General features: G+C 42.2%; 1 protein-coding gene across 1 annotated transcript in view; it reads left to right on the top strand.

The window, feature by feature from the left end:
• The window catches only part of MTHFR (methylenetetrahydrofolate reductase), a 42,681-nt gene extending 15,471 nt beyond the window's left edge, over positions 1-27,210 (top strand). The window contains exons 2-12 of the mRNA XM_089658146.1: positions 3,962-4,199; positions 9,881-10,119; positions 12,807-12,917; positions 13,003-13,196; positions 14,188-14,438; positions 14,547-14,681; positions 16,533-16,713; positions 19,374-19,556; positions 21,078-21,179; positions 21,319-21,438; positions 22,865-27,210. Coding sequence (XP_089514272.1) covers positions 3,982-4,199; positions 9,881-10,119; positions 12,807-12,917; positions 13,003-13,196; positions 14,188-14,438; positions 14,547-14,681; positions 16,533-16,713; positions 19,374-19,556; positions 21,078-21,179; positions 21,319-21,438; positions 22,865-23,062 — 1,932 coding nt within the window. The 5' untranslated portion in view covers positions 3,962-3,981 and the 3' untranslated portion in view covers positions 23,063-27,210. The remainder of the gene's footprint in view (positions 1-3,961; positions 4,200-9,880; positions 10,120-12,806; positions 12,918-13,002; positions 13,197-14,187; positions 14,439-14,546; positions 14,682-16,532; positions 16,714-19,373; positions 19,557-21,077; positions 21,180-21,318; positions 21,439-22,864) is intronic.
• The last annotated feature ends 45 nt before the right edge of the window (positions 27,211-27,255 follow it).

Below are 27,255 nucleotides of genomic sequence, written 5' to 3' on the forward strand. Positions count from 1 at the left end.
TGATAATGCGGAGGAATCATCGACAACCCGGAGCATCGGGGAGAAGAGGACAGTGCTAGAGCAAGGTAAGTAATGCAGCCTTTTCAGCCTCCCCCCAGACCTAATGGGCATTTAATCCTTGTAGTACAACAGCAAGTGTAAATTGTGTCTAGTCCCTGGACTAAGGCTACTTTCACACTGAGGAGAGAGAAGTGTTCATAGGGCGCTTTGCATAGGTATGATCTCCAGGAAAAAAAGGATCTTGGGCATCCAGTGGAGGGAAGGGAGACCAGGTGACATGGGAGCACAGTATTTATTTTATTTATTTATTTCAGGTACTTATATAGCGCCGTCAATTTACGCAGCACTTTACATATATATTGTACATTCACATCAGTCCCTAACCCTCAAGGGGTGTACAATCTAAGGTCCCTAACTCACATTCATACATATACAAGGGCCAAATTAGACAGGAGCCAATTAACCTACCAGCATGTCTTTAGAGTGTGGGAGGAAACCTAAGTACCCGGAAGAAACCCACACAGGCACAGGGAGAACATGCAAACTCCAGGCAGGTGGTGCTGTGGTTGGGATTCGAACCAACGACCCGAGTACTGCCAGGCGGAAGTGCTAACCATTTAGCCACTGTGCTGCCCAGTAGGCATTGGAGCAGCTCTACAAGAGTGGAAGCAGGCTCTACTTATAGTAAATCGCAAGGAAGGTGCCCGTAAGTGCAGTATGCAACAGTGTATTGAATAATTAAAGGTTAAATCACTTACAAGATAGCAGTCAGATAAAAGCTCATCAGGTATAATGCCAGGGGTACACACTGAGCTGACCAGCGGTACTGAGTGTGGTGGAGCGCATGGGCAAGATGGCCACCGTACTTCCAGGAGAGGTGTGGAATGCACACACTGGACGTGACGTAAAGGGGGTGGCAACGCGTTTCGGAGCATGCTCAGAAACTCCGTCCTCAGACCGTGGTCTGAGGAAGCAGTGTCTGCGCATGCTACGAAATGTGTTACTGTAAGGGGGCGCCTTCCTTGCTACTTACTTTCACACTGAGGAGTTTTTGAAGCTTTTTTGCATTTAAAAAAAGCACCTGAAAAACTCAAGAAAAATGCTTCCCTATGTTTGTCTATGTATGTTCTCACACCGGGACGTTGCGCTTCTGTTGCAGTGTAAAACTTCTGCTTACAGGATCTTTGGAGCATGTTTGTTCAGTTAAAAAAAAAAAAAAAAATGCCCCAAAAACGCCTCTTCCTATTGAAATCAATAGAAATTGCCTGAAAAACGCCTCTGAGAAATTTTTAAGTCACGTGTCCTTTAAATAACGCTCAGAAAGCATGGTATAAACGCATATGTGTTTTTGTGGTGGATCAGTGTGAAAGTAGCCTTAGGATTTAAAATGGAAAATCTACCTAATGACCTAAACATTTGCACACCTTTATTCTTTATATTGCAAAAAAAACTTTGGCCATGATCTGTCGCCACTCATATTGGGATGTTGGCGGGTAGTCTTTTCCACGTCACTCCACACTTTGTCTTGGCTCTGTCATCAATGACATTCTTATCTCCACGTGGCTTCCAGTGAAGAAGAATGATACTATACTGGGCTCTAGTGAAAGCTGATTTTTTTAAATCTAATATCCTGTATGTGAACCGAAGGACCTCAGTAAAATGACGAGTCAGCGACTAAAGTCTAATGTGACCAACTTTCTATCAATGTTTTGTTATCCCGGAATCACTTGTCTGTCAGAGATAAAAATGTGATTAGGGACTTGCACCAGCATCAAGAACATGTACTGTGCTGATTGTTGTCATTTGCCTTTTGAACACTCATTGGGGTTTTATTGCAATGGAGAGGTCTGGTGTGATTTAAATAGTGACCAGTAAAATCAGTCGGTGAACTGCTGGGGCTGGGCTAGAAAACTTGCAATTGTGTCACATCAGATAGTCCGCTCAATTCAAAGAAAGCTATCTGTAGTTTTTGGATAACGTAGGGCAGGGGTCGGCAACCTTTCCCATATTAAGTTGAAAATTTGCACGCATTGGACAACAGGCAGGGGTCAGCAACCTTTTCCACATTGTTTTAATTTGCGCCCATTGGACAACAGGCAGGGGCCAGCAACCTTTTCCACATTCAGTTTTAATTTGCGCCCATTGGATAACAGGCAGGGTCAGCAACCTTTTCCACATTAATTTGAAAATTTGCACGCATTAGGATCAGCCACAAATTCTGCACCCTTTGACCTCAGGATCAGCCTTAATCCCTGCACCTCTAGACCTCAGATCAGCCCAAATTTACCTTACAACAGGGGTGTCAAACTGGGGGCCCTCCAGCTGTTGCAAAACTACAAATCCCATCATGCCTCTGCCTTTGGGAGTCATGCTTGTAACTCTCAATCTTGCCATGCTTCATGGGACTTGTAGTTTGGCAACAGCTGGAGGGCCACCGTTTTGACACCTGTGCCTTAGAACCTCCGTTGCCCCAATTCCCAGGCCATCACACCTCGATTAGCCCAAAATCCAGCACCATTAGAAATGCAGGGAATATACATGGAAACTCTACTTAGAGGAGGTAGAGGGATCGGTAGGCTTCTTTGTGTTACACACCAATATCCTTCCTGATCCCCCAAGAGGCAATCTGATATTCCCTGGATCAACTTTACCTATAAATGTTATATTCTGTGTATCTAAGAAAGAATCCAGGACTTTTTTAAAGCAATCCACTGAGCTGGCCAGAACCAACTCTTGAGGAAGTCTATTCCACATTTTCACAGCTCTCACTGTGAAGAAACCTTTCCGTGTTTGGAGATTTAAATTTCTTTTCCTCCAGACGTAAAGAGTGCCCCCTTGTCCTCTGTGATGACCTCAGAGTGAATAACTCTACACCGAGTTCACTATATGAACCACTGATGTATTTATACATGTTGATCATATCCCCCCTTATGTATTATACATGGAGATCATACCCCCCTTATGTATTATACATGGAGATCATATCCCCCCTTATGTATTATACATGGTGATCATATCCCCCCTTAATCTCCTCTTCTCAAGAGAGAATAAATTCAGTTCCTCTAATCTTTCCTCATAGCTGAGCTCCTCCATGCCTCTTATCAGTTTGGTTGCCCTTCTCTGTACTTTCTCCAGTTCCCCAATGTTTTTTTTGTGAATTGGTGCCCAAAACTGAACTGCATATTCCAGATGAGGTCTTACTAATGATTTGTACCGGGGGAAATGATATCTCTCTCTCTGGAGTCTCTACCTCTTTTAATACAAGAGAGGATTTTGGTCACTTTAGAAACCGCAGCTTGGCATTGCATGCCATTATTAAGCTTGTGATCTACCAGAACCCCCAGATCCTTCTCCACCATTGATTCCCCCAGTTGTACCCCCCCTAGTATGTATGATGTATGCATATTCTTAGCCCCCAAGTGCAGAACCTTACATTTATCCACATTAAACCTCATTTGCCACATAGTTGCCCAATTAAACCGAGCATTGAGGTCGGCTTGTAAGTTGAAGACATCCTGTAAAGTGGGCAATCGATTGCTTTGGTCTACTCTTTGAGGACTCCAGCGGTGAGATCTCGCTCCTCACTTACTGTTGTCGGTGGGACAAGAAAACATGGACAGCAATGACCTTGTCGATAGTTCTAATCCTTCTCCACAAATGTGAATATTTGTCTGTGTTGCTGTGGGTGAGTTTTTTCATTTCTTCCTGTCCTGAGAGGAAGTTTGTGGAAAGTTTGTGGAAATCTCCTCCATTGAGGCATAGATGACTATGAAAACCTGACAGACTTTATAACTCCTCTTGTTCTGCCCAAAACAACCAAAATAAAAGTTTGGCCGGAGTTGGGCATTAAATGTTTTGGCAACTACCAAAAATTGTCACTTTTTGCTGGAGTGCCCCTTTAAGGATGTGTCTATAGAACACCATGACTAATTTTTTCTCCTGTTGTTCCTTCCCTCTTCAGACTGATCTACAGACCTCACCATGGTGAACGCCAGCCTCATAGACAGCAGCAGCGCCAGCTGTAGCAGCAGCACAGATTCCAAGGAAAGCTCGCGATGTTCAACCCCCGTCCTTGACCTTGAACGCCATGAGCGTCTTCGGGAAAAAATGCGCAGGCGCATTGACTCTGGAGACAAATGGTTTTCGTTGGAGTTTTTCCCTCCACGCACAGCAAGCGGTGCTGTCAACCTCATCTCCAGGTATGTACACGGATTGCGTGTTTTCACAAAGCTTTAAGCAGAATCTCCTCTGGTCTGGGTCTTTTACAGGCCTCCCTTTACTGTGGGTTTCTGAAATTGATCATTAGGGGAGGTAGATGGGGAGCTTCAGAGGGAATGAGGTTATCTGCACAGAAATCTTTTCATGATAAGTCTTTATATTTTTTAGTTTTCGAGTAGGGAAAGGGTAAGTAGGGAAGGGGTAAAACCTTAGTAGGTTTTGGTATTTCTTTTCTGGTGTCTGTCCCTTGAGATTTCCCTTCACTTCCTGCCCCAAAACACAAAAAGAAATGAGAGGAAAAAAATCCAAAGTAAGTAATTGGAAGATTTCCAGCATATGCCATCTGACCTGTCCATCCATGGATTGATCTCTGATCAACCCAAAGGGTCTTATCCAATACAATCATTATTAGTAAAGTTTTGATGTTACCCACTTTTGAGAGTGCCTTTTCCTATGATGTTTTTAAAAAAAACCTACTCTGAGCCAGAATTCTCCTTTTTAAAGGGGAAGTGAAAATAGTAGATTGTAAGCTCGAAAGAGCAGGGCCCTCGAACCCCTCGTGTATTGTACTGTATTGTCTCATGTTCTGTCCCCCTCGCTAATGTACAGCGCTGAGCACACCCTTCGGTGCTATATAAATACTGTATAATAATAATTTCCCCCTCTTCCTGTTCTGGTGACAAATTTAACCGTTTTGATTTCCCATCACTTTTCGTTTTGGGGACAGTGAGTACAAAAACAAATAGAGTGGTGAAATTGTGCAGCAGGGACACGGACATCAATAATATTGATTTATGTGAGCTATATTGAGCATTGAGAGAGGCCATTTTTGTATTCTGTATGGACTTAGATTTTATTTTGCCTACCTGTGGGCTGCTCTGTCCTACAAGAGATATATACTATACATTTAAGCCTCATTCACACAAGTGTACACCGGTGCAAAGAGCTGAGTTTGCCCACAGGGAATGCACAGATGTTCCGTGCATCTGTATGCAGCAGTCCCTTCCATGTCTATTGGAAACAGCAGCTGCTCGGATATAACTGCTGCTCCCAATTTGACATCTGTTGCATGGAGGTTCTGGGACTAATGGTAACGTCTCTTGAGGCAGTACTGTATGCCCAGTTTCTCTCCAGACCACTGCAACTTAACATTTTGGCACAGTAGGACTTCCTTAGTCATCAATGTCTGGATTCCGGAGAATGGTCTCTTCACCCAGCGGTGTTTCACACTCTCTCTTTCAGGTAGGGGACACTGAACGTGGACTTGTTGGCACCCAGGTTCAACAACAAACTGGGCAGATTTGTCACCGGGACCAAAGATCCTCAGACCTTTGCAGTGAATATCTTGGTGACTTTGTGGGTCAGTTCACCCTGATCTACCCCTTTTCCCTCTAAAGCTTTCCTTGCCTACTGTCCAATATCAAAGTGGAGGGTATTCTGGTGATCCTCATTGCACTAACTTCTCTGTCTCTGGCTTTAATGGTATGGGCAATAAAACCTTGAGACACAGGAGCCTGGGAAATTGAGTGCCAGTTCACATATATGTGGATTGTATGCGGTTTGAACCGCACCCAATCCACATAACATGTGATATAACATTGCTTTCTATGGTGCCTGTTCACATATGTCAGGTGCACTGGCAGTGCAGATTCAGTGCGGATTGAAAGAGAGTCATGTCTTCTTTCTGAGCAGTGTGGCTTGGTTCAGATTACAGGATCAAAAAACCCGATGTAAACCTGACCTGAACCCGATGTAAACCTGACCTGAACCCGATGTAAACCTGACCTGAACCCGATGTAAACCTGACCTGAACCCGATGTAAACCTGACCTGAACCGCTGAACAACTACTGTATCGATTAGCTGTGAAACCTGACCTTCAATCCGCTCCGCACATGTGTGAATCAGCTCTTAGTCATCCCTGTGCCTTAGAAGGCTAGGAAATTAACTTTTCGCAAGCTACTATTGCTGGAAAGCATACTTTGTTTGGTGTGAGGCTAGTAAATTCCATCCTAGGAAGTACACCAGAAGACACATCCGGTCTTTTCTCCAGCCTGGCCTGCATCAGTGTTTGGCCTTGATTACTTTCATGGGTCAGGTTTCAGTCCTGGTTATTTTCCAAAGTATTTTGTGAGCACTCCAAAACAGTTCACATTGCTCACCCATACATTCGCCAGTGACAATGCAGGATTTAATCTTGGTTCTGTCAGTCCTTCAGAAACCATTCTGTGAACCAAAGGAGACGCTTGGTAACTTTGGGTTTTCTGTTTTGTGCCTCAACTCCAAGAACAACCTCAGCCCCCTTTGACACACCTGGTTGACTTAAAATCACTGCAAGCACAGATAAATACACTTGTTTAAAATACTTTTAACTTGGCTGTGGGTTACTACAGGATACAGGTTAGAATGAATGGCAAATTGAACATATATGAGCATGTTCCTCCTAGATTGTAAGCTCTGACGAGACGGGCCCTCTGTTTCCTCTTGTACCAAATTGCATTGTAACTGTAATGTCTCCCTTCATTTTCTAAAGCTCTGCGCAAACTGTTGGCACTATATAAATCCTGTATAATAATAATACAGCTGATAGATTATGACACAGTCTGCTAGACAGAGTAATAACTTGGCAAAAATCATATTTTATATCTCTAACTAGAATGAGGAGCATAAGTCAGCAAGTCAGCAATAAACAATATTGGTAAATATTAATTGCAGTATAAATGATAACACTACACTACATTAGAGTGCACTCTAAGGCAACCTTTGAAGGTGCCTTCAGGTTTCACCAGGAGTGCCTAAAAATTGCCCAAACATTGTATACAAGCCAGTGAGTGGGTGGAGCCTCTTAGTTACATAAAGCCGAAGGTTTTTATTGTGCGTCATTACAACCTTCAAGTCGCTGACATAGTAACAACCAATGACGTCATCACATAAGGAGAACACCTGGCCCCTGCACAGCATCCTTAGTTTCCCCTCCCCCGCCCCTCTCCGTCAGCACTGGGGTCACATTAGCTGAGCAAAGGAGAAGAAAAACACTTGAATATTAGTCAGTACCAGTGTGCAAAGGAAGAATAAAGCTTGGTGTCCTACGGGTGCGGATGTTGCTGCATTCTGTGAAACTATTCGTTTAGTTTTTTACATGTTAGAATGGGGTGCCATGAGGTTGTGCAGAATTTTAAACGGTGCCTTGACTGGGAAAAAAGGTCTAAAGCAATGTTTCTCAACCTTTTTAGGCTAAGGCACCCTTTAAAATTATGGACAATCTTGAGGCACCCCATTCTAAAATGGGGTGCCTCAAGACTGTCCATAATTTTAAAATGGCGCGCCATTCTAGAATGTGAAAAACTATTCCAATAGTTTTATATAACGCAGAACATCCACACATGTAGGACACCCAACATTACAGGTGATTTATTCTTCCAAAGCAAATACACTTTTGCACACTGGTACAGACTAGTATTTCAGTGTTTCTCCTCTCCCTCAATTTTTCTCCAGCACTCAGCCAATGTTTCCCTAGCAGTGAGCAGGGAAGGGTCAAATTAGAATACTGTGCAGGCAGCTGACATCCTCCTTATCAACTGATGATGTCATTGATTGTCAGGACGCCGTCAGCTAGAAGGTTATCATGGTGCACAATGAAAACCTGTGGCTTTGTGTAACTAAAAGGCAGGCTTGTTCTGCCCACTGGCTTGTATACAAGTTTTGAACAATTTTTAGACATTTGCCAAGGCACCCCTGAAGAAATGTCTAGGCACCCCAGGGTGAGAAAGGCTGGTCTAAAGGAAATGGTTCCACCCTCCCCTGTAAGAACAAATGCAACTAGATCAATTAGTGCTTCTTGGACATTTTAGCATCTATTTATGAAAGTGGCAAGGTTGCCACCTGGTCTTCTGTTCACACGTTTTTTTTTACTAGGTAGATGTTGAGGCCTCCTCTGAAGCCAGTTTTGATTGTAAGTAGTCCTTTCAGGCCTGTCATTTTGACCTGTTTGTTCTGTGGGCCTGTTAGCAATTGTTTGCTGTGCTTCCCATCCTTCAGTTTTTGGGCGCCACATAGTCCGAATAAGATCCTGTGTCCTGTAATGTACTACTATAAAGAATAGCAGCATCTTTCAACTGGACACAGGTCCCTCCCGCTCCAATTTTTTGCTCTACTCCTAGTATTGCTTCCTAAAATCTAGGAGGGGATATGTGGACTGTCCTTACAGCCTTTTCCAGTGTCTTCTGAAGGCAGCTACATGGTATAGGAGTAGGGTGGATTTGATTTAAATCACGATTTAAATCACTAGTCAGTAAGGCTTGATTTAAATCCTAGTTTTCTACATAAAGACTAATTCTTGCTGGTATAACTTTAATATGCAAGTAGATGAAGATTTTTAGAACAACAACTTTTCATATTAGTTTTTTTATCCCCAGTTTAATAGGTTAATCATTCATATTTGGACAACTTTTCTGTTGTACTTAGGAAGGAGAAAAATAATCTTTACCTTAATAATAACAATTTAAATAGATTTATTCAACTGAAACAATAACATTCCAGCATATGTGATTTGCTTAAACATCCATGTTTGTTAACTAATTTGGCTAAACAAAATATATATCTTTTAAGAAACTTAGACTGTCAGCCCCTTCCTCCTCACACTTAGTCTCACTTTCTTCTTGTGCAGATCTATTCCACTCCAAACAATCAGAAAAATATTGTTTCTATTCTATTCACTGAACTTCTTGAAACTTAGTACTGAAGGGGTTGATTCTGTATTCATAGGTTTGTAGAAGTTAGGATGAAGGTCTTTTTCTTAACTCTGTTCATGTTATAACATTTTTGCTGTGAAGAAGAGGCATGTGATCTCCGCTGAGTCCAATTCAGTTTTGAGAACTGCAAAAGTAAACCGAGCATCTGTGATAATATCTTGTAGGCAGAGAAACTGCCCAATAATCTTACAAAAACCTCTGGAAGAGCATGACATTGTGAATGGATTCATGGAATTTATTTACCAAAAAAATTAAACATATACAGCCTTATTCTACATAATTAAAAAACTAATCTTTATTTCATGAGGGAATAACCTTGGGATGCTAATATATTTTCCTTAAAAAGCATTTTATTTAAAAAAATCAGATTTAAATAAAAAAAATCCGGGTTAAATCAAAAAAATCCGATTTTATTTTTTTTATTTTTTAGTATTTTTTTAAAAAATCATTGATTTTTATCCACCCTGTATAGGAGTAATATCCTGCATCCTGTAAGGTCCTCCAAGAAAAGAATTTTACAGGCAGGTCAAGAATCCTTTTTTTCTTTTTCTTTTTTTTTTTTTTTTTTTTGCTATGTGCCCTAGCATGGAGACTGCTTTGTTGATCTGTGTGGACCAGCACAGCTCAATGCAAATGAGCCCTACCACCTCAAGCAAACCTTCATTTTATATATTCCTGCCTTAGTTACATAGTTAGTCTGGCTGAAAAAAGACAAAAGTCCATCCAGATTAACCATTAAAAAAAGAAAAGAAGAAAAAAAGTTATAATCCTATACCCACAGTTGATCCAGAGGAAGGCAAAAAAACCCAGCAAAGCGTGATCCAGTTTTAGTTGTGTTTGTATGTGTTGTAGGATGATGATATAATTAATCTAAAACTTGGTAGTCTATTAGCTATTTCTTCTTGTTTTGTAGGTTTGATCGAATGGGCTCGGGGGGGCCCCTCTTTATCGATGTGACCTGGCACCCTGCAGGGGACCCCGGCTCCAATAAAGAGACCTCCTCCATGGTCATTGCAAGCACGGCTGTCAATTTTTGTGGCCTAGAGTCAATTCTACACATGACCTGTTGTCAGCAAACCAAGGAGGAAATCACAAGCCACCTACAGAAAGCCAAACATCAAGGACTGAAGAATATTATGGCTCTCAGAGGGGGTGAGGTCATGTGACTGGCAATAATCTACATGATTTCATTAGCTGCACACTCAGATAATGGTTTTAGTTCTTGGTTGTTAAACACAATGCTGATCATTTTTTATTTGTTTTTCAACTGCAATTTTCAAAGAAGTGATGTCTTAACCCCTTCCCCTCCAGAGGATTTACCCCCCCCCCCCCTTCCTGACCAGGCCATTTTTTTGTGTTATGGCGCCGCGTTACTTTAACTGACAATTGCACGGTCATGCAACGCTGCACACAGCGCTATAAACAAAAAAAGACTGACAATTTTGAGGAAAAAAACTATATTTTTAACTTTTTGCTATCAAACATGTCCAGTAAAAAAAAATTTTTAAAAATCAAATTTCTTCATAAATTTAGGGCAAAATGTATTCTGCTACGTCTTTGCTTAAAAAAAAAAAAAAAAAAAAAATCCCAATACGTGTAAATTAATTGGTTTACGTGAGAGTTATAGCGTTTACAAATGGCGGTATATATACTGGAATTTTTTTTTTTTAATGGGTTTTTTTTTTTTTTTTTTACTAGTAATGGCAGCGATCAGCAACTTCTAGTGGGACTGCGGTGGGCATGCTGACACTGGGGTGAATTGATTTGGTGTCACTGACCTCTCCAGTGACACCAATACGGTGATCAGTGCTAATGGCACTGGGCATTAAGGGGTTAACATCTGGGGTGATCAAAGGGTTAACTGTGTTCTGTTTCACTATGGGGGCTGTGTGTGTGCTTCACTGCAAGCACACTGCTTTTGTATGGCTGTGCTATGCAGAGCCATACAAAGCAGTGTGCAGGAGCTGATGGGAGAGATCTGCATTATTTACATACTGGTCTCTCCCCCCGTCGATGTTCGGCAATCACCGGCCGAACCCGGTGATTGACAGCCGAGGCTGAGAATGGCAGCGCAGGTAGGTGTGTATATATATATATATGCGATTGTGCGCACCCTTGCCACTCTGTAGCAGTGTTTCTGTTATAGGGCGGAGGGGAAGTAGTTAAAACTGTCTCTGTTATTGATTTGATTATTGGCAATGATTGTACCTTTTACAGTAGAGACGATTTTTTTTTCCTTTTTTTTTTTTTTTTTTAAGAATCCTTTTTGGGGGAGCGCGTATTATGGCAAATGTCTGCCCCCCTCCTTCCTCCCGCAGTCTTTCAGGACACTTCATAGGTCCCAGGAGACTATGGGACCAATCACAAGGTGCTGTGTGACTCGCACATGTGTAGTAGGAAACGGACTGTGAAGCCACAAGGCTTCTGGTTTCCCTTACTTGGAATGCTGCCGCTGGGAACCCGGAAGCTAGTGAAGAACTAGCCCTGGTGATGACAGTGCTGGACCCCTGGACAGGTAAATGTCCTTATATTAAAAGTCAGCAGCTACAGTATTTGTAGCTGCTGACTTTTAATTTTTTTGGGGGGGAGCTTGGAACTCCTCTTTAAGTGGCTCGGATGTTTTGAGGTAAGTGGATTACATATGATTTTGGGGTCACTGGTTGACACAGGCTAAGACAGGCTGGCACGTAAAACAAGAGGCATGAAGAGTTAAGCAAGCGAGGACATCAATGAGAAACTTGGCTTAAGTGTAGCGACACATTGGGGTTGATTTACTAAAACTGGAGAGTGAAAAATCTGTTGAAACTAATCGGCTTCCAGGTTTTATTGCCAAAGCTTAACTGAACAAGCTGCAGTTAGAAGCTGATTGGCTACCATACAGAGCTGCACCAGATTTTGCAGTCTCCAAATTTAGTATATTATTCCCATTGTTTAAATACCAAGCTATGCCCTGCTTCAAAATTGTAACCTTCTGCAATCAGGAGAACTGTCTCCTAATTAGCTGCGTTGCCAGCACTCTCAGTGAAACCCAGTAGGTACCGGTGGCTTTGAACTGGAGAGAAGATCTGTTGCTGGATTTGAAAATAAGTGAATGTGAAAATTGCTATAAAAAAGAAAAAGGCATTAGGGAGGTGTTCTGTCTACCGCTGGGCAAAGAAACTGAAATTAGGGAAAGAATCTCTCCTATTTGAGACACAGAAGAAAAAAAAACCCGACAGAGGATCCAACCCTTCCCCACTTCATCCAGAGCTAATAGACACATTTTTGCTGGACTTGGGCTAGAAAGTGATATTAAAGGATAACATTTTTTTTTTTATTAAAATAAAAAAAGAAGTTATACTTACCTGCTCTGTGCAACAATAGTGCACAGAGCAGTCCTTTACCTCCTCCTCTGGAAGTCCCCTGCTGGCGCTGTCCACTACTTCTTTCTCTGAATGTCCTGTTAGCAAGCTGTGTGCAATGGAGGCATCTGTGCAGGTGTGCTCCCAATCTGGGCTGTGTGGGTCCATAGACACACACAGTGACGGTATGCCATTCCTCCGCTCTCTCCTCACAGGAGTTTGCCAGCAGCAGGAGACTATGAATCCCCCCTGCCTTCAGTGTTTCCTGTGAGACCAGGAAGCGAGGAAAGTGGTGCTACAGCCAGCACAGCACTGGACTGGTGGCAAGTCTCGTGTAAATGTATAGGGAGAGGGGGACTTTTATTTTTTTCTGGGTGTTTGGCATGCTGCCTCTTCATAGTTCCTTAGGAGCTGTTAGTACACTAGTACTCAAACAAAATCGTTGAAGCCATTGACTTGTCTTAATTGTTCTTGTAATTGTATGTATTTTTTTTCTAGATCCTATTGGAGAAGAATGGGAGGACGAGGCAGAAGGATTTAATTATGCGGTTGACCTGGTGAAACACATCCGGCAGGAGTTTGACGATTACTTTGACATCTGTGTTGCAGGTAAGTTTAGCACACTCACCGATTTGGGATTGAGATTCTGAGTTGATGGTAAAGACATTAATTACATGGTGTTTTGTTTTTTCAGGTTACCCCAAAGGCCACCCTGAGGCAAAAAGCTACGAGGAAGATCTAAAGCACCTGAAAGAGAAAGTGGATGCTGGGGCCGACTTCATCATCACGCAGCTTTTCTTCCGGGCGGAAACCTTCCTAAAGTTCCTGAAGGACTGCAGAGCCATAGGGATCACCTGCCCCATCCTTCCGGGAATCTTTCCCATCCAGGTGTGTCTGTGATGGGAAATCCTCAGGCTGTATTCATCTCTTTGCACTGCATTGTGTTGAGAATGCTATGTGTGTCCTTTTCTGAACATTCCACTTGCCTGGATGTCTTGATAATCTTAGGACTTCAGTACTTTCTTAATTTTAGATGCAGATTAGTAAGTGACTTGTTGTCTGAGCACCCATTGTCTCTTTTCCCCACACAGGAAGTAGGAGAAAATCTTCAGACAGCAAGTTTAATCTATTCATATTTTGCCTTCCTTGGTTCCCTCTTTGTTCTCATCAACATGCAAATACATTTTTTAAATAAAATGTTTCCATTCTCAATACATACCTTCTTTTTGACCCAATGATGTCATTATTGGGTCTCTATGCTTCTATATACAATGCATGCAGGTGATGGCTGGTGGGAGGGGCTGACAGAGTGCTGTACATAGCTTCCTGAAAATGTCACAGCACCCTGCCTCAGTACTCCTGTCAAGAGCTCTAAACCCTGGTGTATACAGTGGGATGGCTCTTCGGAGGAGTTATACAAAAATCAAAATACCATGATGGAGGGATACCAGTCTGGAGGTGTGGGCATTCCTCAGCGGCCTGTATTTGCATGTAGATCCCCATAGGTAACACCCACATGTGAGCTGAGCTTGTTGAAATGACTGAAATTCAATGAATGAGAGAAGCCAGGGACAGTCAGGATAGTGAGGAAAGGGCTAGATGATTTTGGACATTCTCCAGCCAGGAAAAGAGGCAGACACACATCTGACTTGCCGCAGCTTCTAATGCACATTGTGAGGAGCTCACAGTGTGCAGTGAAATCAGAGTAAGTAATTTCAGTACAGGAGAGGAGCTGGTATAACTGTGCAAGACTGAGGGAAGGCCGGAGTTAAGCTTTAATAGACCAAAAGGGAGCAAATAATTTCATTGTAAGGGTTTCTATAGACTTTAACAGCCAACAAGCTATCATCTGACCTCTCTTCCTCTCCCCACCATGTAGGGTTATTGTTCCTTGCGGCAGTTGGTGAAACTCTCCAAGCTCGAGGTACCCAGAGAAATCACGGATGTGATTGAACCCATGAAGGACAATGATGCTGCCATCAGGAATTATGGTATTGACCTGGCGGTGTCTATGTGCAGGGAGCTGCTGGACAGTGGAGCGGTACACGGGCTGCACTTCTACACTCTGAACCGGGAGGTGGCTACCATGGATGTGCTAAGGCGCCTGGGGTTGTGGCAGGAGGATCCCAGGTGGGTGATGTTCCCTATATATGTCAGTAATAATGTCTGTTTTCATGTCCTCTTCTGGGTTCATTTATGATTCCTGATGTTGAACGTTTCTTCTCAATACTACATCAGACGGCCTCTCCCGTGGGCGGTCAGCGCACATCCGAAGAGAAGAGTGGAGGATGTTCGCCCCATTTTCTGGGCCTCCAGACCAAAGAGCTACATTCACAGGACACAGGAGTGGGATGACTTCCCGAATGGGCGCTGGTATGTGTATGGGTGAAGAGATTGGATTGGTAAAAGGACAGGACTGTGAAGACGTCTCGGAGAGGCAGTGAGACCATTTTAAAAGGACAGGGGGATGAGGATTCTATAAAATCATATCTGTCAGTGGTGTGCGGTTTGTTACTTCTAGTATTTATATAGCAACAATATATTACAGAGTTCTGTTGAAGCATGCTGATGGGTAGAGAGAACAGTGACAGATGAGTTCATTAACCTCCCTGGCGGTATGATTATTTCCGATTTTTTTGTGCTGAAAGCGGTACATTATTTTGCATGGAAATATGTAGTTTTTTATTGTAGGCTGTAATTTTTAGGAATAACTCACTGAAATCTGTCCGAACAAGAGTCTATTAAACATCCCGGGTAGGATAAAATTTGAAACACGAAATCATAAATTATAATTTAATAAATAATCATAAAAAATAATAATATATTAATAATAAATGTAATTCAATAATATAATCAAACCAAAAACACTGAAATTTGAAATACAGAGGCAAATTCGTACATCGCTGAGCAAAGTCGCAAAATCGGTTTCAGTGTCTGATGACGAATGTCCCCACGAATCATTATCACTCAATTCTGCAAGTGGTTCTGATTTCCTATCGCTGTTCTCTAGCCGGTCTAAAACCGCTTTTGACGTAAAGGGACGCTTTTTGGACGCCATGGACTTTTCTAAGTTTCCAGGCAGAAAGAACAGTCAAAATGCAGGCAGGGCGCAGGACAAAGCAGTAGGGACAGAATGTATGTGAAATGCATTGAAACAGCAATGTTTTACTATGTAATAGTAATTTTAAAAAAAATGATATTTTTTAAAAATTTCAAATTTGCCGCCGGTTCCGGCGCCCGTACGTTCTGACGTTACAGGGACACGGAAGCCGGATGCCGGCATCGGCCGGAGGAGATGGCCAGGGACGCTGCAGGGAACACATCATGGGAGCGAAGGACAAGGTAAGTGCTGCAGGGACTCCCAGAGCAACGCCGCATGGTAAGCCCGAGTGTAGCTCGGGGTTACCGCTTTTGGTACTGACATTTTACCCCGAGCTACACTCGGGAATACCGCTAAGGAGGTTAAGATAATGCTTCTCCTTCACTGTCCTGTCAAAGGCTGGGGCGAATCCGTGACGGCCTGGGTTTAGAGAAGTGAGCTGAATAAACCTAGCTGTCATTTTACCTGGAAGACTAAGGAGACATTTAATGGCATAAAAGAAGATGGCTCTGAGCTAGAGTATTGCATCCAATTAGTTTTTTAAAAATAACTTTGAATGTGCTAGTTTTTAATTTGATTTCTGTCTGGAGTTCCGCTTTAACGTTACTGACAAGTTCACATAAGTTAAAAACTGTGGGGTAGATTTACTAAAACTGGAGAGTGCTTGATAGATAATCTGCTTCTAACTTCAGCTTGTTCAGTTAAACCTACTAAAGCAGGGACAGACTGACAACTCATGGGGCCCCCAGGCAATAGGGGATCATGGGGCCCCTGTGTCTTTGCCCACACTCAAAATAGCCTATGAAAAAGGTACCAGGGGCATCTCATGGGGCCCCCTACTGACCCCGGGCCCTCGGGCAGTGCCCAAGTTTCCAAATGGTCAGTCCACCCCTGTACTAAAGTATAAAATCATTAAAAAAGTTAATCTTTGATAAAAAAAAAGCCTGGAAGCTGATTGGTTTCTATGCAGAGCTGCACCATGTTTTGCACTCTCCGGTTTCAGTAAATCAGCCCCTGTGTGTGTTGTATTTGTTTTATTTATTTTTTTTAATTTTGCAACGTACCTTGAAAATGTTTAAAATGCTTATATAATTCCCTTTTTAATGTTTTCTTTGATAATAAAGGGGTAACTCGTCATCTCCAGCCTTTGGAGAATTGAAGGATTATTACCTCTTCTACCTGAAGAGCAAGTCGGCACGAGATCAGTTGCTGAAAATGTGGGGGGAGGAGTTAAGCAGTGAGGAGAGCGTATATGAGGTCTTCACTAGCTACATATCTGGGAACCCCAACAAGAATGGACACAAGGTAAATTCAGGATCAGGTGGAGTATTTAGTCACAAGTACTCCTTCAGTGGACAGTAAACAGCAGGGGATGGTTCACCAGCTTTACCCTACTATAGGATATTCGCAGATGGGACCGTTTTCTTTTCTCCAAACTGTGAACACTCACCTGATGGTTTATTATTATGGGCTATTGCTATGATATTTATTTCAGGTACTTATATAGCGCCGTCAATTTACGCAGCACTTTACATATATATTGTACATTCACATCAGTCCCTAACCCTCAAGGGGTATACAATCTAAGGTCCCTAACTTACATTCATACATACACATACTAGGGCCAATTTACACAGGAGCCAATTAACCTACCAGCATGTCTTTGGAGTGTGGGAGGAAACCAGAGTACCCGGAGGAAACCCACGCAGGCACAGGGAGAACATGCAAACTCCAGGCAGGTGGTGCCGTGGTTGGGATTTGAACCAACGACCCTAGCACTGCCAGGCAGAAGTGCTAACCATTTAGCCATGATATCACCAACCATATTTTTCTTTGGTGCCCGATATGTGACCTGTGTGTTACGTACATCCCAGCAGTGTGCAACAGGCATTCCGCTGTTAACATAAAACATATATAAATAGTGTTGCGCTAACTCCTATATAAATAATAAATGAATACAGGTCAACCAAGCATGGTAATTCCAAAAAGATGCTGTAGATGGCAGCAGAGAGCTGATGACAGGCGCCTCTTCAATGACAGTATATATAGGGGACTCTTCTCAGCTCCACATACAGAAAGAACAGAAGACCTCTCCCAGTGTAATACTGTTTAATTCCACATATTCCAGAGTATCACTCATATGATAGAAGCAGTAACAGATCGATTTAAAATTTAAAACTCCCGCTCCATAAAAATCCGGCAATGACGTCACTAGGCTCCGCCCCACGCGTTACGCCACCAACCACGTGGCTTCGTCAGGGAAAATGTTTAATTTAATTTATAGGTCCGTGGTATGAGGTGAGTGGCCATCTATATCTTTAGGTGGAGGAACACTAAGTCAAGGTGGAGCACTGTGTTTGTTTTTTTTAAAAGGCTTCATTTGTCTGGAGCACGTCGTATTGATTTTTCACCATTCAAGCACTTTATTGGTTTTTCACCATTCAAGCACTTTATATATTTTATAATTTATATTTCATATTTTGATTGAACTATCACATTTTGAACTTTTTATGGACTATTATTTATATATGAGTTAGCACAACACTATTTGTATATGTTTTAAGTGTGGGATCACCTTTTAAGTGGCTCTATTTTATTAGCTCATTCACAAGTTTGATAGCGCACATTGTTTTATTTTATTCAGGCGTTCCGCTGTACTCTGCCCCGTTTTGTGCAATCCAGCCAGAATGCTCCAATTAACACTTAACATTTCCAAGAGTCCACTATCAATGCCACTGCTGAATCCCCATCTGTTTTAGAAGTACTCCCATCTAAACAAGCTTTGCTGCTTTGTTTGTTTTACACAGGAGCCAATGCGAGTTCTCTTTTATTAGCATAAACAAAGCTGATGGCTAATTCATAAAGACAGATCAGGACTTTGCAGGGTTTGTTTAACCCACCGTACTTAGGCAGGGCATAGACGGGCCATTTATCGGTCGAATTTTCGGCCGATAAACGAAAAATCGGACGATGCTGCCACCAATGTCCACGAAAACCGTCCGTTTTTCGTGGATTTTCCAGCATGACCGATAAAAGTAAACGAGAAGATCCTCGAAAAACGGCCAACGGTATTGCCCCACTAACGGTGTGAATATGGGACGTATTTTCGTGCGGACGAAAATTTGACCGATAAATGACCCGTCTATGGCCTGCATTAGTACGAATGGCTTTGTTTACTTTGATTGGGTCTGAAAGTACAAATAAATTTGAAGGTAAACCAAGCCATTCATATGAATGTCAGCAGATGAAGTAAGAACAATAGTGATTGACCTTTGTACTCCCTTCACACCTGAATACTATGATTGGATTTATTTACAAACACAAATCCATTCTTACATATAAAAAAAATTGCATCCAATTTTTAAAGTGAAAAAAAAAATCTATTTGAACCTTTTTTCCTGATTTATTAACTACCACCTAAAAAAAGCAACAGATAAAGAAAAAAAGATAACATTAATGATTTATCTTGGTGATGCCAAACTAATAACTGAAGACAGAAAATTTACAAAGATAAGTTATTGTGTGACCTTTCTGACATGTTGGGGTTTATTTACTAAAGCTGGAGAGTCCAAAAACAGACTCCCTTCTGCATAGAAACCAATCAGCTTCTAACATCAGCTTGTTCAATGAAGCTTTGGCAATGAAACCTGGAAGCTGATTGGTTTCTATGCAGAAGGGAGTCTGATTCTGGACTCTCCAACTTTAGTAAATAAACCCCGTTGAGTCACCTGACACTTGAGGCCTTCTATACTTCCTAAATTGACCACCACTGATAGGTGCTCTGTGGTATGATCCCATATTGTCCTAGTAATGGAGTAGATGCGTCCCGCTGTCTCTTGCACGTGTTTTTTGATGAATCGGAGTGGTCTGTTTGGCATTTTTCCCTGAACTCTACCTCCTCCATCCCCCAGCCTTTTGTTAGACTTCCAAAGTTATCTGACCATACTTCCCTTCCTCCTCCCCAGGTGACCTGTTTGCCTTGGAACGATGATCCGCTGGCCCAAGAAACCAATTTTCTGAAGGAACAGCTTGAAAAGGTCAACAAAAGAGGAATCTTGACCATTAACTCACAGCCTAATGTGAACGGGAAGCCATCCACGGATCCAGTTGTTGGCTGGGGCCCCAGCAAGGGCTATGTGTTCCAAAAGGTATCTTGTTAATACAAGGAGAGTTAAAGGGCCAGTCCACCTTTTAAAAAAAAAAAAAAAAAAAAAAAAAAAAAAAAGGTAAATGCAGCAACGTAGATCTTATGATCAATGTGCATTTACTTTTTTTTTTTTTTAATTGATCAGTGTGTTGTGGGTGCAGTGCACAGGTTCCTTCCATGTATTTCCCCAGCCTCTGGTCCATACAGAGGTACAGGCCTGCTGTCCTGGTGCAGGAGGAAGTGCAGCAGGACTACAAGTTGAGGAGGGATTGCCACTGCGCTGTACACAGCCCCTCTGCTATGGTGACAGATGGGACATGTAGTAATTTAAAGTGGAAAGGAAGTCGTTTTAAAGACAGACTGCGAGCAATGTCTCTTCTGCAATAATATGCACCCACCTGCCTGCTCACAGTGATCTCTGGCATGGTAACTGAGCGGTGTGTCAGGAACATTGGCTCCTGCACATGCACAGGAGTGACATAGTCTCTCGACAGCCAATGAAGGTGGCCAAAGACCAGCACATAGAAGAAGATGCTGGCGAGGGATGGGGACCATTGGAGTAGTAAGTAAGGATCCGTTTAGTTTCACTTTAATGTAGACAATCCCTAACCTGAACGACATTGCTGTCCAGGCTTTACCATTGGCAGCCATGCTAACTACAAATTTCGGACAGAATAAGCACTTAAATTGGTGGGTGGAGGAGGTGGCATTTTAGGAATGGTTGTACACTTCATGTTGTACACTAAACATGGGTATGACATGAAGCTTGGTCTAAAATGTGCATTTTATTTTCAAGCAGCTGTGTGGATTATTAAAAGTGAAAACCATTGGTTTGAAGCATGTTAAGAAATACTTTAATACAGTTTATTTGCCCAAATGAACATGTTTTAAATCTTAGGCAAGACAAAAGATAGACCTACAGGGGTTTATTTACTAATCAGACTCCCTTCTGCATAGATACCAATCAGCTTCCAGGTTTCATTGCCAAAACTTCATTGAACAAGCTGAGGTTAGAAGCTGATTGGTTTCTATGCAGAAGGGAGTCTGATTTCGGACTCTCCAGCTTTAGTAAATCCCACAATGTCCATGTAAGGGATGGTTCTAGTTGGATGCTGTAGGACTGACTCTTTGCTGAGAGTTCAGCCAGCTCATGCTGAGGCAAAGCAGAACCTTTCATTAATTGTGGCAGGTCCCCTTTAATCGATAATAATAGGTGTGTACATCCAGGAATGGCCATTATTGCTCTTTAACCCTTCTGCTGCCACCAGTACAAGGTATAAATTAGCATGAGCACTAACCTATAAACAGAATTTGTCCATCACCTCATCCTCAGGAGTATTTACTTTTGTATCACTTGCCCTCCTCTTTTAGATTTTACGCTTTCACAAACCGGGTCCTCCTTGTCTACTTGTCTTGATTTTCTTTGTGACTGTAATATTGGAAAGCGATGAGAAAACTGTTGGTTCTATATCAATCCAGTAATAATTTCATGTGAGGTACTGAACGCCCTCTGTGTATACAGGCCTACCTGGAGTTCTTTACATCCAGCGAGATGGTGACCGCTCTTACCAAAGTCTTAAAGAGATATGAACCTCGTGTCAACTACCATATCGTCAATGTACACGTATGTATATGTGTCCTTTTGTCATGTGTATTACAGAATGATTCTCCTCCATGCTGGGTTTCATGTGTTAAGTAAATGAAGAAATTCAGAGCAGTTGGTTTTTCCATCAGATAAAATGTATTACCTTCTCTCTTTGCAGGGTGAAAACATCACCAATGCCCCCGACCTCCAACCAAATGCTGTGACGTGGGGCATCTTTCCTGGCCGCGAAATTATCCAGCCTACGGTGGTGGATCCAGATAGCTTCATGTACTGGAAGGTACCTGTCCCTTCTGAAGTCCTACTGGTCTTCTGTGTGAAAACTGATGTGCTTGTTTTGCCAATTGACAGAAATTACCTCAGAATCTGCCACAAAGCAAACTTAACCACTTCCAGACCGGACACTTTTACCCCCTTCCTGTCCAGGGCAATTTTCAGCTTTCAGCGCTATCACACTTTGAATGACAATTGCGCGGTCATGCAACACTGTACCCAAATGAATTTTTTACCATTTTTTTGAGACAGATAAAGCTTTATTTTGGTGGTATTTATTCACCGCTGGGATTTTTATTTTTTTTTGCTATGTAAATGAAAAAGTCCAAAAATTTTGAAAAAAAGTGTTTTGCAATTTTGCAAATAAATAATATTTCATCATAAATCTTTGCCAAAATTTATTCCGTTATCTTTTTAGTAAAAAAAAATCCAAATTAGTTTATAACCAAAAATTATAATTTTTAAACACTTTTTTTTACATTTTTATTTTATTTTTTTATATTATTATTTTTTTTTATTTTTTTTTTTTACATACTGTCACCCTAGCAGTACAGTGTCACCATGGTGACACTGTACTACTTGTGGGGGGTGATGAAGATTTTTTTTTTTTACACATTGCTTTTACACCCATATAGGATGTAAAAGCAATCATTTCTCCTTCTCTCTGTCTGCATTCTTGCACTCATTGAGAAGTACTGAGTGAGCTGTGATTGGTCACACCTTGTCACATGGTACAAGGCTGTTGTGAATAGGCTTGTACCATGTGACCTCTGTGATCATTCACAGATTTCACACGTAGTAAGCAATGATGTCACAAGTGACATCTTGCTTACTACTTTGCATGTGATCACTGATTGGCCAATCAGTGATCACATGATCGGGACCTCGTACAGAGGTCCCGTCCGACGATCGGTGTTTCACTGTGTCCGGAGGACACAGCGGGCACCGGATCGCGGTGCTACGCGCTCCCAGGGAGCGCGCACAAGCAGGGTGCAGGGAGGACATTTATAAACGGCCACCCGACCCTGCACTGCCACCGTCCGGCCGTTTATATGCAACGGCCGGTCGGGAAGTGGTTAAAGGGAAAGTATAACCTTGTCAATGTGCAGATACATTGGCAGCTGAGACTGCAGTACTACTTGGAGTATTCTTTTAAACACAACTGTGATGTTGATTGGAGCAGTGTTTGGGGGAAGGTCCCTGTTAAATGATGAAGAGTTGGATTGCTGTGGTATGTGTGAGGTACGGTTAGACTTTTCACTGTGCTGCTAGCACAAGGTATAGTAACCGTTGCTGCAGTACTTAGTAGCTAAAACAGTAAAAAAAAAAAACCCTACATTTATGATGGTATGTTCAGCCTGACCACCTTACAGTATAGAAAAACGAGGGTTCAGTTAAGATTTAAGCTGTCTAATGAGAACTTTCTTGCACAGGATGAAGCCTTTGCCTTGTGGATCGAGCAGTGGGCAAAGCTTTATGAGGAGGAATCACCATCTCGAATGATCATCCAGTACATCCACGATAATTATTTCCTAGTCAACTTGGTGGACAACGACTTCCCCCTGGAGAACTGCCTGTGGCAGGTGATAGAAGACACATTTCAAGAACATGACAACCCAACAGAGCAATGATGCTGAGAATCCCATAGCTGCCTCCACTACCTCGTGCTACACAGAGCAGGCCCCTGCCATTGGTAGGGAAGTCCAGCCCTGTTCCTCACCTCTATCAATGGAAAAGGTCTGCGTCTGGTTACTTTATGCAACCCTCCTGTGATTTTGTGATCTGGTCCGTCCAAACAGGATATTCCTGGTCTTAGGATACAAAGTCCCATTTGCAATGCAATGTGTAACTACATCCTAATCATAGGAACTGAGCAACAAATCTTGTTAATGGTTGACTACTACTACAAACCTCTTTCCCAGCTCTTACTATGAATGTTTTTTGTTTTTGTGTGTTTTTTTTTTTTTTTTAAATGTGAACGTGATGGATTGGTCAAGACTGACTTTGCCCAAGAGCCAAGTTACTAATTCCTATGAAGTAAACTTAGAAACAGCTCTTAATTTTTTTGAGCCTTTGCTATTGTTGTGTGGTCCATGCTATAGAGGGGTAACAATACCTACAAAGCCTCCCATGCAATGTGCAATATAACTAAATGCTACACCTAGGAAGAAAATATACTAATGGTTGACTTATTGGCATGTCAAAGCCTAACCACAGTCCAGAAGGTGACTATCCCATCAGTTTTATTAGTGCATTTTATTACAAAGGTGAATGTAAAGAGGACTGCTTCAAAGAGACAGATGTGTGGTCAAAGGTTTGTGGACACTTGACCTTCAAGTGTATATGAGCTTGTTGGACATCCAGTTCTAAAACCATGGGCATGCCCTACTTTGTGGCCATAATGGCCTCCACTCTTCTGGGAAGGCTTCTCAACAGGCTTTGGATAGTGTCTGTGGGGATGTGTGCCCATTTGTTTGATCAGGTACTGATGTTGGATGAGAAGACCTGTCTTACAATCAGTGTTCCAAATGATCTCAAAGGTGTTTAGTAGGGTTGAGGTCAGGACTCTGTGCAGATCACTTGAGTTCCTCCACAACAAACAGGCCGAACCATGTGTTTTTGGAGATGGCTTTGTATACAAGGGCACAGTTACACTAGAAAAGTGTCTTCTCCAAACTATTACCACAATGCTGAAAATGCATAATTGTCTAAAATGTCTTTGTATTATGTAGCATTAGCCGTACCCTTCACTGGGAACACTTGAACTCAGTCATTTGGAGTGGTGTCCACATACTTTTGGCCATATAGCTCTTTCCGAGTTTCAAACAGTTCGTTTTTTCCCTCTTTCCTGATGTCCAGTGTTGTGTGTGTTTTTTTTTCCTCCATTTTTAATAGGATATCTTTCTGGTTTTAGGAAGCCAACTCTAATACAAATACAGTGCAATATTTAACTGAATTCTAAATAAAGAAACTGCCCCGTGGACTACAATAACTATTTTATCAGGATACACTGCAAGTCTACATTTCAGAACTATTTTCTGATCTGTTTTTATAAGTATTTGACTGTGAACACATTAACGTGTGGTAGTCTGTATCAAGGACTACTTCTAGTGCTTAACAAATCCCTGCTAATCTAGCCACTGAAGCTAAAAGAAATATTTACAGCTGCTAATTTGTCATCTTGAACTGCTTTATAGTTGCCATGACTGTCATATGTTTCCGGGTCCCCAGAGAACTCCCAGATTGACATTCATTGCCTCTCCAGGTGGCCCTACAGCTCATCCACTGGCTGCAGTTGGATACTTCGAGGACATGTTCCTTCCTGCATGCAGATACGGATAAGCTGCTCTTATGCTATTTATTTTTTTTTCCCCCTAGATTCCAGCGAACTTTATTCCAGAGAGTGTGAACATGCAAAGCCAGACTGTGGCATATTGTTCAGTGCCAAACGCCCTCATACTCCAGACATGTTTCTCCCCAATAGGGGTTTAGTCACGAGGGTGGGGGGTGGCATGTGTGTCTATAAATGAATCTCCCACATTACTCAAGTACCCCATCTTTATGACTAAAGTCCTATTGGGAAGAAATATATCTTAAAATGTTACTAAACCCACAACAGTACAATCAGTCTGTATATGCAGTAAAGCATGCTTGTTATACTCACTGTGGAACCTAAGGGGTTAATCCTCCACTGTAAAACGACTGTGTGATCCTGTCTTTTCTGATCCTGTCCTTCTACTGTTCCCAATCCATCTGCTGATAGTACAGATCCCTAGCAGGTGCTCTGAACTTGTTCAGTTTGGTGTATATTGCTGGAGTCGTTTTTTTTTTGATGGGTGCATGTTATCGGCACAGGGCCAGTCAGCAGGATCAGAGGGTTAGGGGTCATACAGCCTCATAGGACAGTCAGAGGAGAATGAGTTCTACTACAAGCTTTAACCAGTGCTCGGCCAGACACTGATAGAAGTCACGAGAATGCTATATAATGCTGATGAGAAAAGGTATTTAGTAAGCTAATTTTTTTCCATGTTTGGACTGTGGGAGACCAGATATAGTGAATGCAGGGTCCGGGGAGACCGGATATAGTGAATGCAGGGTCCGGGGAGACCGGATACAGTGAATGCAGGGTCCGGGGAGACCGGATACAGTGCATGCAGGGTCCGGGGAGACCGGATACAGTGCATGCAGGGTCCGGGGAGACCGGATACAGTGAATGAAGGGTCCGGGGAGACCGGATATAGTGAATGCAGGGGCTGGGGAGAGTGGATATAGTGAATGCAGGGTCCGGGGAGACTGGATATAGTGAATGCAGGGTCCGGGGAGACTGGATATAGTGAATGCAGGGTCCGGGGAGACCAGATATAGTGAATGCAGGGTCCAGGGTTTAGTAACACTGTAAGAAGTAGAAGAGGGTCTGACACTGAACAGTTGGACACAGTCTGGCTGTGTAAGTTTACACTACCCGCTATATTGCTTTTTGATTGTTAGGGGAAAAAAAATAGTAGAAGGGCACCCTGTTTGTAACTCCCAAAGTGAACTAACTGGATTCTGAACTGAACTCTGGAGTTTTCCACCTTACTAAGATCCCGGTCACGCCGATCCGACTTTTGACATCGTGCAACTTCCAGTGAAGTTGCACGATTTCAAAGTCAGATGCCATTCAGACTTGAGGTGTGACTTGCAAGATGTCTATGCAAGTTGTACCTGAAGTAGTCCATGCACTACTTTAGAGATTGGTGCGGCTCCACCCAAGTTGGAATTGCACTGATGTGACCGCTTTTATTTGCGTACAATAGGGTGTGACTTGTCATGTGATTTGCAACTCACATGGCACGTTGCACACGGTGTGACTGGGGTGTAATGATACTTTGAAATATATGCCAGAGGGGCAAGCAGGAACAGATCCTTTTCTCCAAATTGGGAGTGTTAATCATGGGTGATGTCACTACCTAGCAAGTACATGGTCCTGTGCTCCTGATAACGGCTTTTTATTTGTTTACAGGAAAATAAGATCGTTCTTTACACAGGCTGATCTTAAAGCCTAAGTATAGGAAAATTCAAAAACACAGAAATCAGCACATGATACATAACTTAGAGTGAGTATGCTGTGTCCCTTGTGCTAATTCTTCTTTTAGGATGATCATTCAGTGTGGCAGGAGTTGCCACAACTAAGGGGCTGGCAGGAGCTCAGTTATCCCTTTCTTGCCAGATCCCCCATTCAAAAAAGCTGTACTACAGCTTCTATGAATGACACAGAATCCCTGAATGGGGGACGGGTGCATGATTGATTCACAGATATGATTCATGTTATACTAAGTAAGTTATGTCCCTTGTGCTGGTTTTTATGTTTTTGATTTTAGCTAAACATAGGCTTTAAGGCTGGTGTAGGACAGTGTTGTAATACTCTAATATAGCGCATGTCACACATGTCAGTAGAGTCCCACTTACTTCTATGGTGCAGTGTGGATGGCAGATCTGAGGTTGTGTTTGACCAGATTTAGGTTTCTCTGGAAGTTATCGGTCCTAGTGAGGGACATTTGTTTTGCTGGCAGAGCATGCTGACTGTGGCTTTTTGCTGTGTTTTTGTGTGTATGGTTTGTAGCAGTGCTGTGATCAAATGCAAAACATTTGACAACTCCCATCCACACAAGACCTTACACTGTCAAAAACTGTATAATCTTTACATTTTATAAGCTGATTTTCTGAAGGTCTTTTGAAATATATTTTTAAGATGTTGTGTAAAGTGATTTACAGTGAAAGAATTACATCTTTTGCAAGATTTGATTGTGGGCTCACTTTTTTCCCCCATTACTTGTACATTTGT

Source organism: Staurois parvus, unplaced genomic scaffold (assembly GCF_062004578.1).
Source record: "Staurois parvus isolate SC_StPar_1 unplaced genomic scaffold, SC_StPar_1.0 ptg001053l, whole genome shotgun sequence".
NCBI classification, from domain to species: Eukaryota; Metazoa; Chordata; class Amphibia; order Anura; family Ranidae; genus Staurois; species Staurois parvus.